Genomic DNA, 15,618 nt, shown 5'->3' with positions numbered 1-15,618 from the left:
CAAGAAGACTATGCAGTGCGAGCTACACGAGGGAGACGGAGTTGACCAGACTTCACCTGCTAGCAGTGTCATGGAGGTTAGCGACATGCTAACAGACGAAGGGGAACGAGCTAGCAACACAAGCCTGGACCTTATACTTAGAGAACTAAGAGAATTCAGGAAAGATAACTGTGAGCAGCTGAACGGGATTAAAGAGGAAATATATAAAACAAACAAGCGAGTGGAGGAGGCGGAAGAAAGGATCATAGATGCTGAAACTCGAATACAAGCTAATGAGCAAGCAGCAACGGAGACGCTCAAACTGCATGTCGAAATGGATGCTAAGCTGACGGTCCAGAAGAGAAAACATCAGAATTCATGGTGTTAAAGAGGGATCGGAAGATGACGCTCAATCCATGGTCATTTTTGTGGAACGTTTATTAAGGGATAAACTTGAGCTACCGGGGTCCGCGGAGCTGCGAGTGGAAAGAGCGCATCGCGCTCTGGTGCCAAAGTCACCGACAAACGCAGCGCCGCGGTCCATCGTTGCCAAAATGGCCAGCTACAGAATGAAAGAAGAAATATTGAAACTAGCATGGCAGAAACGTGGGTTTGAGTACCTTGGAAAGAGGATTAACCTGGATCATGATAAAGCACCTGAGGTTGTGAAGCTGCGGAGGGACTATTCAGAGATGAAATCCGTCCTTAAAGAGAAGAAAGTCCGGTTCCAGACCCCGTTCCCGGCAAAGATGAGAGTCTTTTACCCGGAGGGAACTGTGCTGTATGGATCGGTGGAGGAGACAACTGACGATATGGCAAAGTGGGGATTCCCGGTGACGGTCATCAAACGCTCGGTGAGTATTTTGGAGCAGATCCGACGCTTATCATGGCGCACAGAGAGAAGACCGAGGAGCCAGGTGAGCAGGGATCGGACCCGGGATTACAAGGAAAGACTCCAAGTGTTCACACGCCAAGAGCAGGAATGACTGCAGGACTCTTAAGAGACTAATGAGTAAAGGGGACTGAGGGTGACTTCACTGTTATTACTATGAACAAAAAAAAAAAAAGAAGAAGTAGAAGTGTGGCAATAGAGACAATGAAAATGGTCGGGTGTTTTTTTTCCTGGGCTGCCAAAAGAATGGACATCGGGCGGATGGCAAAGGAAGGCCCTCTCCCACCAGCAGGTGAGAGAGTCCCCCCCTCAAAGCCCTCCTCTCTTCGGGGCTTATTCAGGGTCATATTGGAGACCCCACAGTTGGAAGTCAATATATTGTATTGTTTTCTGTTCTTTTTTGTTCAAGTACGACTAGTTCTTTCTGTAGCCGTTGTTCTTTATGTTGTGTTGGTTTATGTATTTTCAGGGAGTGTAATGATTGCACTAGGTTTGGATAATTTAAAAACACTCAGAGTATGGCTTGAGGCAAGGTAAAAGTAACTTCTTTTAAGGTAAATGGTCTGTTAAATCCAATTAAACGCAATAAGATTCTAACCAAGATGAAGAAAGAGCAAGCACAAATAGTGCACCTACAGGAAACCCACCTAGACTGTAAGGAACATGAGAAATTAAAAAGAATGGGTTCCACAAAGGTTTTTTCCTTTTCTTACAAATCCGGACAAAGGAGAGGAGTGGCTGTCCTCCTGTCAGGTAAACTATACTTTGAAAAAACATTTGAGATAAGTGATAAGGAGGGACGATTTAAACACGACATATTAGAGTCACAGCAGAGAGTCTGGATTCTATTGTAAATACACCGTTGAATCTCATACATGGTAGATTTTGTTTCATTCACCACCCACACTATCAAATGAAACTCAGTTTCTCATGACTTTTAGCATCTTTGTTTGCAATAAACATCCTTCAAATTTCAGGGGAGATTATTAGAGCATTGTGAAATGTCCAAAATGTATGATACAACTAATATTAGATGCTGAGCTTCAGACATTCTTGTGTCATGGTTACAGATAGTATCCAATGGTCGCCTGCAGACCAAACGCTATCAGGCTCATCACTGTTGACTTGTGAACTGGCCTTCAGAGGAAAGCCTTTATCTCAGGGGAGGGTCAGCCAATATCCCTTAGCTGCACAAACCTACACACACACACACACATTCATATGTCCCCTACCTCCAGACATGCCCAGACAGTCTCATTTACACGCACACACCACACACATGCGCACGCAGACATCATCCTATCTGCGGCAGCAGGCAGCAGTAGAAACCTCATTTCCACTAAACCTAATAATGGCAGAAGCAATATCACTGATGTAATCTGCCTCCAGACTGTGGCAACAAACTCTGTGTGTGTGTGTGTGTGTGTGTGTGTGTGTGTGTGTGTGTGTGTGTGTGTGGTTATTGCATGCCATATGTCTGAATACCAGCTTCATAGCTTTTGAATGCTTGTGTGTACCCCATATATGTCATGCATGACATACTGTATGTGTCATGTATACCATGATGGTCATCATTTATCAAATGTCTTCCGACATGCTCTGCGGTACAGTAGAGTCTGTGAGTGCTATGATAATGCTCAACAAAATCGACAATTTAAAGAAATTGGTAGGTAAACTTAAATTAAGTGATCATATTTAACATTAGGTGTCAGATCTTTTAAAGTGAGTGACTTCCAACCCACTTGGTGATGCTCTGTCTGGCCAAACAAACTGCATTTATAAAATCCTGCAAGCATGAGGGAAAGGGTTCTCTGGTCAAAAACTGAACTCTTTAAGTCGGACTCCAAGATCTTTAAAGCCCCATGCGCTGCTCACCACCTGCTATTACTATCTGTACAGTAAAGCACGGCGGTGGCAGCGTCATGCTATGAGGATGCTTCTCAGCAGCAGTTTCCATGACACTGGTCAGAACTGAGGGAGGATAAACACAGCCAAATACAAAGAGGTCCTTGAAAAAACATACTTATATAAATGAGAGTCTTCAGTTTTTGCTTTTTTATTAATTTGCAAAATGTTCTAATTCTCTGATTGCAGATTGATTGGAAAAATATCGTTTTCACCCAAACAAAATTAAATCTAAAACAATTAAGAAGTCAAGGAAAAGATAAGACGGTATGTAATATCAGGAAATTGAGCAAATTACCCAGTTAATGATCACCAGTTCCACTTGGGTCTATTTGGGTAGAAACTTGTCTTCCTGCCTGCTCTATTTAATTGATTTGTCTCTATATAATATTGTTAAATATTGGTCCAAGTCTTTCTCTGCAAGTTGTCACTCTTTTTTTTTAACTCCTAAACTTAAGCTGCAGGTGTTATTTGGACATTTTGAGACAAAAATAGACTAAACAATAAAATGGACAGAATAACTAAGGGCCAAAAGGTAGTTTTCTTAAATTCCCCCCCCGCCCAAAACTAAAAAAACACCAATATTTTCTTTTATTATTCATATGTTTTTACCCCGCGACCCTAATGAGGATTAAGCGGTGTATAGATAATGGATGGATGGATGTTTTTAGTGACTAAAATACGGCATCCATCTGAGTTGAAGAGCACTGTCAGATTCTAATCCATCCATCCATTATCTATACACCGCTTACTCCTCACTAGGGTCGCGGGGGGGCTGGAGTCTATCCCAGCTGACTTAGGGCGAAGGCAGGAGACACCCTGGACAGGTCGCACAGGGCCACACTTGGAGACAGACAACCAAGCACACTCACATTCACACCTACGGACAATTTAGAATCACCATTGACAGTGGCGACTGGTTAATACAGGGTGCAGGGGAGCCGCCCCACTACTAATGACAAGATAAAAAGTAGTTCTCAAACACAATATTAAATTTGAATTAATGATAACAAAATAATAAAATTAGTTCCATCCATTATCTATACACCGCTTAATCCTCATTAGGGTCGCGGGGGGGCTGGAGTCTATCCCAGCCGACTTAGGGTGAAGGCAGGGGACACCCTGGACAGGTCACCAGTCTATCACAGGGCCACACTTAGAGACAGACAACCAAGCACACTCACATTCACACCTACGGACAATTTAGAATCACCAATTAACCTCAACATGTTTTTGGACTGTGTGGGAGGAAGCCGGAGAACCCGGAGAGAACCCACGCTGCACGGGGAGAACATGCAGACTCCAGGCAGAAAGATTCCGGTGCCCCCACCGGGACGCGAATCGGCAACCTTCTTGCTGTGAGGCAACAGTGCTACCAACTGCGCCACCTTGCAGCCCCAGATTCTAATCTCCCAACTTAATGAACTGGATTAACGTAAAGAGTAAAAATCTCGAAATATCACAAAAAACAGTTTTTATGCTTGGGGGTGGTGGAAAAATTGGTGTGTCAGCGCAAGTTAAATGGAGCGAAGTGAAATGGAAACAGTGAATAAATGATGATGAATCACATCACTTAAATGTCTGTAAAGTTTTTGCAGTTAGCACAACTCTTCTTTCCTTCATGCACTGTTTTAATAACATTGTCTCATTGGGCCTTTTTCTTCTGCTATGGTATACTCTGAATATTCTCATTTAAGTAATAAGCATATAGTCACATTTTATTTAGTCAATTCTTTAAAAATTTGGTTAAAATTTCCAATACAGTTTCATGGAAACCCGACAGTGATGTCATGATGTACTGAAGCCCATCTGCACACCACTAAAGCAAGGCAACAGGAGTTCAGTAGATTTTCAGACAAAAGTTGTTAGAAGTTATTCTTTAATTATTAAATATTTTTTTCTTTGAATTTTTCCCACAGAATGAGTCACAGGCGATCTTCTCCTATTCCGTTTTGTCATTGAGAAGAGACACAATGTGTGTGAAAGCGTGTTTATATGTATCTGTGGTTTTGTGGAGCCTCATACTGTACGACCCCATCCTTGCAATTTAGAAGCTGCTTGACTTATATTCAAGTGATAAGACAGCTGGCTGCTGAGCCCATTCACTCAACACAGTGCGTAATAAATTCTCCCTGAGCTGGTTGTTATAAAGGACTGCATTAGGACAGAACAGTTATTGAAGTTTCCTGTAAATGATCTGGAACGCCGAAGGAATGCGGTGTTTTCCATGAATTTCCCACAGCGCATAATGAAGAGCTCAATATGGCCGCCGGCAGAATGCGCCTGTTGCTGCCACCTGATGGCTCATGAAGTTTGCCCTTGGTTTTATATTTTTGTATTTGTCAATCTTGAATCCAATAATCAAAACGTCCAAGATAAAATGGATTAAACTGGAAGATTATGTTTTCAGTTTATAACAAAGTCTAGTTCCAGGAAATACACTAAAACAATCACGACATCTGAAAAAGCGACTGCACATACTTTGTCCATCTTTCATCAGTGTGTGTTATGCTACTGCTATGTGGCCAATAGGCCTCTTCCTCCTTCAGAAGCAGGTGCTGTGATATGATATGATACCTTTTATTGCTGAAATTCCTTCTCTGAGCCTGATAATACAAACAGAGGGGAATTTTCATATAAGTGCATTATAGGTGGCTTTATGGATTTCTGCTGTCTCACATCCACTTGTCTCCAAGCAGATGTTTGATACATAATATCTGTTTCATGGTCATTCTTGGCTCACATTCTGAGGTTATGGTAGGTAAATGGTAGCTTTATTACCACCACTGCAAAAATCATCTTAACATGTTCGGAGCATTTTTACCCTACAAAGCAGGAAATACTTCTGCCAATATTACACAGAAATTTCTAGGAGTAATTTAAGACAGAGTGAGGCAGTTCTGGAAATTAATGCTGTACTAAATTATTCTTTTCACTTGTTTAAAGAGGTTTTTAAAAAGAACACATTTAAAAACATGTCAAATCAAAGTGTTTAACCTTCTGAAACCCAAGTAGATTCTGGGAGTTTTAAAAAAAACTTTTTTTGCCCAAGTCACATTTTTTCCTCACAGTGGGCTAATTTTTCACTGCACCTCAATAGAAACAGCACAGCTATTGCTGGAAGTAGAGAGAAATCCAAAATGTCTTCTGTGGAATGTGACAAAGTTATATTGCCACAAATCACAAAAAGAAAGAAAAATTAGTTATGGAAAGATGTTTCACCATGCTGAATGTATCTTCCAACGACTTGCTGACATTTTTCTCCTCCGTATATAATTTTTTAGCCATGCTTCATAAATTATTATTAATTATTAATCCAGTATGTTTTATTTTCTTCTAGTCTTTTCTTTTCGTCTCCTCTCTGCTCTGTGTGAACACTGCCTGCAGTTCACCTGAAAATGTCCTGACGTTTTGTCACGTGACTGTTGACTGCAGCAGTGTCAGTCATGGCTTCTCTGTTTTGTTTTCACAGGATTGGGTGCAAATGTTTAATTTTTGGAAATCTTTTACATGAGAACTTTTGATCACAATTACAAGATTTGATTGTTTTTCCCGACAGAACTGTACATCAAACATGATACGTTCAAGAACCAGTGGAAGGTTGGAAATCTGAAGTTTCATTTTTGTCGTTTCTAACTGTGAAAATTGTGTCATTTTGGTGATTTCTTTAAAGATAGCATGCCTTTGAATCCCACCAGTGGGTTTTGGGGTTCAGTGAGTTAATACAGACAAGTTCTAAGAAGTTACTTTATTTTGCTTTGCGTACAGGTATGAAAATCTAATTAACGAGCCTTTACAATACTCCTTACTGCTGGAAAAGAAAACTGTTTTCATATGGTTGTGTACGTCACCTTACACGCATAATTAGCGAATTTGCTAAAATGCAAAAGAAAACAACTGGCATTAGTGAACGGTTTAGGACACCCTGCCACACACACCGAAGCCTCTCTGCTGTCAACATGCAGGGAGGCTGGAACAAGACTCCTGTTGAAGTTGAGTGAGGAGGATGTGTGTGTTTGTGTGTGTGCGTCTGTGGTTGAGGTGTGGATGTGTGTTTGTGGTGAACTGAGTGTTTCTATAAACAAAAGGCTGTCACAATTAAAGTGTCTCTGTTGACTGACTGTTGCAGTCAGTAATGGAGAGGTGGTGCGTAGGTGTGAGTGTATACACAACGTACACAGGTGGAGGCAATGTGTTCTACATTTATGTCTGAATTTGCATATATGGATTGATTTAGTCTTTATGGGTGAACATGTAACTGTACGTATCTACATCTTTTGTTTTTTGACCCAGAAAAAACATAAAACTGGCAACTGCCTCTAAATGTAAACTTAGAAGTCAAAACATTGCATGTGTCTCACCTCCACCTGCAGCTCCTTGGCAGTGGCGGCCTGCAGCTCAGTAGGAACGGTACACTCCAGAGTGTTTCCTACCAGAGTCAGACTCTCACAGCTGTGGTTGGAAACAGTCAGGACCTGACATTTCATCGCCTCCCTGTCCATCCGATCACCCTGCAGGGGAGAGAAGGTGGAGAAGAGACGGAGAGAGGGAATGAGAAGGGAGAAAGAAGGAAACACAAAGAGAATTAACGAGGAAAGGGAAGAAAAATTGAGAGACAGAAGGGAGAAAAGAGAGATATGCTATATTAATGGTTGCAAAAGGGTTGACGGTAACTTGAAGTTTCATTACTAAGGTGAAATGTCACTACTCCCAAACAGGAAGAGGCAAAGTGTTTAGATTTTGAGTTTAAAAGATAAATAGAAATTCAGCATTAATCACTAGGTAGCTGTGATTCCACATTATTGTCAAATTGTGAATTTGGAGGAAACTAAAATGCTCCCCTCTCAAAAAGTGAGGAGGAAAAAGAAAATAAAGCCAATTAGGCTTGTTTCCATTAACTGTTTTGGAGTGAATAAAATAAGCTATGTTGTGAGGTCTATCAGGAAGCAGCCGTAGCGGCTACACTATGCATGGCTGCAGTAAGTAGAGTAAAAGAGAACCAGAACAAGTTCTGCATTTTTCGTCAGAGACAAATGGAGAAAAGTCTTCAGGCATTGCTTTTATATGGCCAAACATAAAACTAATATAACTAAAATAATAACTGTCGTTATTCTTTCATGTCAGCTGGTATTTTCCATGTTCAAAGAAAGAAGGCAAACAGTTGATCAGTCCTGTGAGTTAAGTGTTTATCAGAACTTATTCAAAAAAGGTTTTTCCATTTCCCATAAAGCACTTTCACTCTTTAGTGTAAATATCTAAGAAGTTTGACATTTTTATTTATTTTTTTATTTTATTTTGCAGTTTTAACTCACTTTTTCTAATGCAACACTTCAAAATGTGCACTGACATGTTATGGAAACACAGCTAGTGAATGTACCACAGAAGAATATAACCAAAAAACCTGAGATTAAACCTCTTTAAATCCCTAATATCTGTTGTCATGTGTCAGAGAAGGTTTGTCGGCTGGTTGGGAGGAGTCCAATTCACAATTTGGCCCAAGTACACTTTTTTCTGGCTCTGAATGCTGACAAAAAAATATTACAGACCGCAAGAAAGTACTCCTTGTAATTTATAGAATTAACAGCACTGGAGGACATAATGTTCACATTCTTCAGGGCTTCCTTGTGTAGCTATAAAACTGTTTGTATAGACTGGAGTCATATTTTAGAAGCAAATTCGTGGCTTGTTTAGGACATACTGGAATCTGAAAGCAGAAGGTTTTAAATCTAAAGGAAAAGGGCAGAAAATGGTGGTATATCACTGGAGTAAATGAGCTGCATGCTTGTTCTTGGCAGAGTTCATCATGATTCACAGTGATTGTAAGCAGTGAGCATAAATTGAACTTCTTATTACAGCTGACATGAGTAAGCCGGGCTTATTCTCGTTGTTTAACCCCTAATGGGATGAAAATAAACACACCCTCTGAGATCTGACTGGAAACACACTCGGCTGCTGTCCATGCGAGTGTTTGTGTAACTGAGTGATATTTTGCTGTTTGATGGGAAGCTGCGAGAAAACAGCAGAGCTTGATTTGCTCTTCTGTCTCCACTTATTTCCTACTTGGTCTCATTCCCCTGCTTCTCTTTGCATCCATTTTTGTTTCTCCAATTCCACCTCTCTCACGCGCTAACTCACACACATAAACACACTTGTTTGACTTTAGCAGAAGGCAATAAAGAGAATGATCACATTCCTTGCGTGACAGCTTGGGATTTTCCAATTTGCCACAGAGTGGAGGCTCGCACCTGTTCCTGCACTCTGACACACACACACACACACACACACACCACTTTGGCAGTCTACAAGCACAGCAAGACAATTCACTAATTCACCCACTTGCTTGCAATTAGTCTGCACACAAAGACAACAGAAGTTTATCCAATACAGTTATTATCTTGTGTGTTTCCCCGCTGTCGACGTGACAGCACAGTACACAGTGCAGAGAGGAGGTAAAGTTATTAAAAAGCTATCACAGTAATACCAGTCTCTCCAAAATTAACTGTCACAGTGATAATTAGGAGTGAGTTTCTTCTCAGTCTCCCGTACAGTGATCGGCAGCGATAAGAGCCTGGCTCTGAGCCAAAGTCAACAGCCTGGTTCCTTCATGTGCTGCCATACTAATGCAGAGCTGTCAGTCAGAGGTAAATATTCTTTTATTTGGCTGCTATTTGCAGCCTCTTTGGGGTTAGGGTTATCAGATGGTGCTAAATGAGCCCAGCATTTGCCCTTTACTGGAGGCCATTGCAAAGCAGGGTTATCAGATGGCGTTAAATGTGGCCTGTTTCGGTGTGATGGCTGGTACCATCTCTCCCTGGGCAAAAAATGGGGGCTTGTCTGGGCTGAAGGCGGGGATGAGGGGGGATACATGTTAGGTTGGTGGTGGATTTAGCATCGGGGCCAAGGTCACGCCTGGGAAAAGAGTGAAAGAAGAAGAAGGGGGGGAGCCAGGATCCCTTGTGAGAGGTTCAGCACAGCTGCCACAACCCATCGAGCTTCAGTCAAAAAAAAAAAAACAGAGAAAGAAAAGAGGAGAAATATGTATTTCATTGTGTTCCTAAAATGGGCTCTGGGGGCTGTGGTGACTTGTTTGAAAAGCAGCATTAATATGTCAAGAGCTTTGACCTCAGCAGCAAGAACAATACGAGTCAACAGAGAGCATACATAGAGGTATAGCAGTGGAGGAGGGATGGAGGGTGTAAACGATGGGAAACAGACTCCACGTCCTGTTTTTCTTTCAGTATTGTTTCCTTCCCAACTTGACCCGGACCTCGGGTGACTGTATGTGTGAATGTGTGTGAGCACTGGGAGGTAAAGTGCAGGGGCCAGCAGGCTTGAACTCCAAAGTGGCTGGAGGCTGAGCATTCATCTCATTCAGTAAAGTTAAAAAGTCCAACAAAGCAGAGTTCAACGCTTCTAGCGCTCAGCAGACTTGCAGCAGTGGTGCCAGCATTTCTTCTATTTTCGTTTTAGATTCGATGTCTCTGCTCTTTTCTTGCTCTGCACGTCTTTTGCTTTTGAAATTTGCTACAGCACATAAAAACTGTTTTTTTTTTTTTTTTTGCTGTTGCAGTTACCCTGAGTATTTGCACTTGTTTCTTCTCGAGTATGTCCTGCTGCATTGCTAATGATCAAGAGGTGGAGTCTTTACCAAAGGTTAATGTTCTGTAGGTCCCTTCTACTCTTTGTTTCATGAAGCTGTGAGGGCTAATTACTTTTTTTTTTTTTTTTAGTATTATACTGAATGAAGCTACTGGAGTTAAAATTAGAAGATGGTTTACTGTATAAGCACCCTCACTTTGAGCTCCACGATGCTCTTGTTGTCCTTGGAGGTAAGCTTAGGGTCCTGGAAGAGGGGGTCTTCCACGTAGATCAGGTCCCACTGCTCTGTCGAGTAGCCGTCCAGGACAAACGCCACCTTGGTGACAACCGGTGGCTGCAGGGCCAGTTTGGCCAGAGAGGGCGTGGTGCACTGGATGGAGGTCCGGTTTTCACCATACACACAGCTCTGGAGAAGAGACCACAGACAGACAGACAAAAATGTATAGGTTAGAGAAACTGTATACCTAGACATGTACATAAAAATCAGATCTGCCCTAAGTACACAAACAAACATTAAGATTGTTTGTTGTTTATTATAGCTTAAATCACACTCGAACAGTTTCCTCAATAAACTACAGGGTGTTTACAACCCTTAAAAGGAAACAATTTGGACAGAAATGTATGGGTGGTCACATGAGCACAACAAAAGAAAGCACAGCCACTGCTGTAGGTGCTACATCAAACTGTGAATGAATGCTATTTTGTGCTTACATCTTAGTGAGGCACTCTATCTTTCCTGTCTACTGCTAACTTTACAGGAATACCATTAACCCAAACTATGTGCATGCAAATTCTGTTTCTGCAGAGGGATGTATTGCAGTTTTACTGGACTTCCTGCGAACAAACAGTTTCCATGTCGACTAGTTGTCGCATGTTTATGATATTGATTTGATTATTTAAATGTTTACTTTTTAGGAGGCGCAAGAAAATGATTTGCATTGTAACATTGTGCTACAGAAAAATACAAAGCAGAAATAACGAGCCTTTAAAATATTATTGAACAAGTGCACACACAAAACGAGTCACAGCAACACCAGCAAAACCTTTAATAATGCTGTATCAGAACAAAAAGCAAGGGGATTACACATTTGGTTAGGTTATTTCTGTGACCACCCAAACAATGAAGACTTGGTTGATGATAAGCTAATATTCAGTCAACTATTTCAGGGCAGCCTAGCAAAAAGTTCAGCTGTAACTCAGATCACCCTTTTGAATGGATTTAGGAACTACTTCCTCTCTCTGCATCAGGTTTTATCTGTGTTCTGATTCTAATCACATTCAGTACAATCATAGCAAAAGCTTGTTGCATTGTAAAATAATGGGAAGAAAACAAACAAATGATTCCATTCGATGACCTATAATCCAAAGCCCAACTGTCGCTGCTGCATAAAGAGCATCAACCCTTAGACAATATAATCCATTGAAAACAGAACAAATGACGGCTAAAGTTTAGCATCTTCAACTTGTCAGGACATTTAGGCTTTTGTAAATGCACACACACACACACACACGTACTCACACACACACAGACAGGACCCTGACCCTGACCCTGCTCAGGACATTCTATGACACTTTGGTGGCATCTGCTCTTTTCTATGCAGTGGTCTGCTGGGGAGCGGGGAGCACAGACAGGGACAGAAAGAGGCTAAATAGACTGGTGAGGAGGGCCGGTTCTGTCCTGGACTGCTCCCTGGACTCCATAGAGGAGGTGGGTGAGAGGAGGATGTTAGCAAAGTTCACATCCATCATGGACAACCCCTCTCACCCGCTGCATGACACTGTGGGGGCTTTAAGTAGCTCCTTCAGCAGCAGACTCAAACATCTTCTCTGCAAGAAAGAGCGCCACCGCAGGTCATTCCTACCAGCTGTTATAAGACTGTACAACATCAGCATCACTAGCTGATGTTGACCAAATTGAAAAAACTGGCATTTCATGTATTGAATTCACTTTTGCACAATCTATTTTTCTTTTCAGTGTAAATACTATTATCATTAGTTATTGTTATTTTCTTGTACTTTTCTTTCTATATTTCTGGAGGCTGCTGTGGCGTGTAAATTTCCCCCAATGGGAGATAAATAAAAAATTATTCTATTGTATTCTATGAAGAGATACACCACCTCAACCCTTCAGCTACGCTCAGTGCTCACTACAGATCTTAATCCTCCGTTTGGCAGCTTCTTTTATACTCCACACATTATGTGGGACAACGCCTGTTTTCAGCGACTGCTGTGCTTACACGTGTGGCCTGAGGGCACAACAGAGTTTTATCCCAAGTTGGATTCAGCCCAGGTAGGCCGCCCAGCTTTTGTGCTCATTAAGACCCCCTGAGTGAGAGACAGGCAGCTTGGAAAACAGAAAACAACCTTTTTCATTGAAGCGTTGCAGAGTTGCATGTTGTTTAAAGTGAACATAGGTATCTAAAAGGGATAGAGATGCTGAGGTTGATGTCTCAGCAAAGATCTAAACCTTATGTGGCTGCATTAAAGTGGGAATCATCCTGGTATTATCTAATATCTATAAAAGAACTGGATTTCATGTCTGTGTTTGTGTGTAACACTTTGCCATGCGTAATTATTATGGGAATTACAACATGCATTGTGTGGCACAGACAGACACAGACTCAAATAAGACAAATCCACTGTGACGAAAGTATGACAGAGTTCAGCACTAACCTGCTAGACTGCTGAACATCCACATATCAGTTAGATAGTCTAAATACAGGATCTGTGCTTGCTTCAATGTGGTGTTTTTCCACGATTGAAGCCAGCATAATAGACCTCAAATGTTGGGTGGAACATGTGGATAGTTGGGCAGAAATATAAATCAAGATTATAAATATACAGCAATCATTGAAGTCTGCCATTATGTAAAATGTGGCCCATCTCACTCCTGGTCTCCCCTACAGTTTCTTAAAGACACAAAATCCTACACGTGCGCAACAGCCAAGAAAACACACTCTTACACAAATGTAGTCGGCAGCAAAGTCACTGAGCTGTCCACAGTTTTGCAAACAGAGTGAGCAGAAATTTGGGAAAGCAGCCTTCTTGTAAGGGAACAGCATCCAAATGGGGATGTCACAGGGCAACATTCCCAGAAACAAGAAAAGACTAATATAGATAAGAAAACAAATGGGTACATTAATCTGAAGGATGTTGTATTATGTCACAAGCAACAGTAATGTGAGCAGTTAATGGGCGAAAAGTGATTTAAAAATGATTTATAAGGAGATTTTCTGCCTGTTGGCATGCTGTTTTATTACCCACCATTTTTAGTTTATGTTGAGACTCCAGAACTTAGCTTGCATACTTCTGTGTTTAAGCTGAGGCAGGACTATAAGGAAGGTGTTCTTCATGACGCAAAGCAAACATCAGTGTAGGAGATACAAAGCCGTTAAAGAGTGTGATGGCATGATGTTCTTGCACACAGGTGCACTCAGTACAAACCGTAATTGTTTGTCTGCGCGCTGAAAGATCAATGTTGATATTTGCTCTGTGGCAACAGCTAATGAGAGCTCCGTGTTTATCTTCTGGGCTACAAAAGTTGATGCGTCCTTGAGTCGATACCCCATGAGGACAGGAGGTAAAGAAAAGGCACTCAGATCTATGCACCTCTTGTAACCTTTGAACACTACCAACCACACCGTCACACTGTTGTTTAATGAGTGGACGCTTTGTTGTTGTGGTCATTTCAGGGACTCATTTGCAAAACCTTGGTGTGTTAAATCTTTTTGTACATATTGCCTATGTATTGTACAAGAAATATACCAAGTTACCGCTGTTCTGCCAGTTGCAAGATCCTCACATTAATGTTGTCAGACAATCAGACAACACGGTGCATAATTAGCTTCATATAGGAGTCAGTGATTTGGTCAGATTTGGACTGTATGAAGGTGGTGAATGGTTTTACACTAAAACTGCAATAATAAATGCCCATTTTTTCCTTACGTTGTGGATAATGCTGTTTAACAAATGTGCAAATATGAGATTCTGTGAACGGTATTTTGGAGACCAATGTGTTTTAAGTTACACCACAGGGTGTCAGCTGATAGAAGACCCAACAATGGTTCTGGATGAAAAAAACATGTGGGGTTGATAACCAAAGAACAAGTCATGTATTGACAGGTTCTTATGAACGTACTGTAGATGAACAAAGCACATCTGGCGAATCTCCAGTTACTGGTATGTTTTAAAGAAAACAGCAAGATTGTAATATGTGCTAATGTTCCAGATATAATAACCAGACTGAGTTTGCTTCGCTTCTAAATACAGAGAATGTCCTTATACACCACAACAGCCACACTGTTTACCTAAGGAAGAGATGAATGACACCTTGGGTTTGTGCCAATCATGTGGATATTTACTACGACACGTACCACCTACCTAACAGACCATGCGCTACTCTTCATGGCTGCAGGATTTCATAATGGTATTGACCTGTTTTAGCTGCTGAATGTTCCCTGCCACACTGCAAACATTGCTCAAAACTAGTTTGAGGAACATGACAAAACGTTTAAAATGTTGACTTGGCCTCCAAATTTCTCAGGTCTTAATGCCACGTAGCATCTATGGAATGTACTGGAAAAATAAATCTGATCCATGTCTCACCTACACAATGTTAGGCATAATGTTTGTAGAAGATGGGTGTATAAGCTCTCACCCACACTGTTCACCTCATTAGGTTCATCCTTAAGCACATTTTATTTAGATTTCCATTAAATGTTCCTTTTGTAAAATAAAATAGAAAAGGAGTTCAGAGCACATCAACTATGACTTGAGAACAAAGGACCAATGCAGATCTTGGGGCTTGACCAGTTGGACATCAACGTATTGTGAAGTCTGTAAAGTTTGTCAGACTCCAAAATACTTAACAAACTGGCTGAAATCTGATTTCCAATGCTGACTGATATCTGACTCCCCAGAGAGCTCTGACTGCAGTAGCAGCAGTTCTGTTGAAGTGTGGTTGAGACTTCCTCATACACTTGCCAATCTGACTCCCCAGTGAGCTATAGCAGCCCAGACGGACACACATGAACACACTCTCAAAGTTACGTGCATCTGCAAATGCTTAAACACAAGCATAAAGACACAAACACATTTTAAACACACAGGAACATGAATATAAAATGTGTGTGTCCCTGCGTGTGAGGGTAGCACTGGGTCACCCAACAAAAGCAATCCAATTAACCTCCCTCCTCCACATCCCAACAAGGACTGGAGGGTAAATCCTTCTCCCACCCCCCCCA

The 15,618-nt window shown here is 41.4% G+C and overlaps 1 protein-coding gene across 2 annotated transcripts in view; it reads right to left on the bottom strand.

The window, feature by feature from the left end:
- The window catches only part of met (MET proto-oncogene, receptor tyrosine kinase), a 76,414-nt gene that overhangs the window by 16,580 nt on the left and 44,216 nt on the right, over positions 1-15,618 (bottom strand). For both annotated transcript variants that reach the window (XM_008277977.1, XM_008277978.1), the window contains exons 11-12: positions 10,572-10,781; positions 7,138-7,287 (exon numbers count right to left, since the gene is read on the bottom strand). In XM_008277977.1, the coding sequence (XP_008276199.1) occupies positions 7,138-7,287; positions 10,572-10,781 (360 nt within the window). The remainder of the gene's footprint in view (positions 1-7,137; positions 7,288-10,571; positions 10,782-15,618) is intronic.

The sequence above is a fragment of the Stegastes partitus genome, unplaced genomic scaffold, assembly GCF_000690725.1.
Source record: "Stegastes partitus isolate 25-593 unplaced genomic scaffold, Stegastes_partitus-1.0.2 Scaffold112, whole genome shotgun sequence".
NCBI lineage: Eukaryota > Metazoa > Chordata > Actinopteri > Pomacentridae > Stegastes > Stegastes partitus.
The sequence above is the reverse complement of the archived record's forward strand: the minus strand, read 5'-3'. Positions and strand labels throughout refer to the sequence as shown.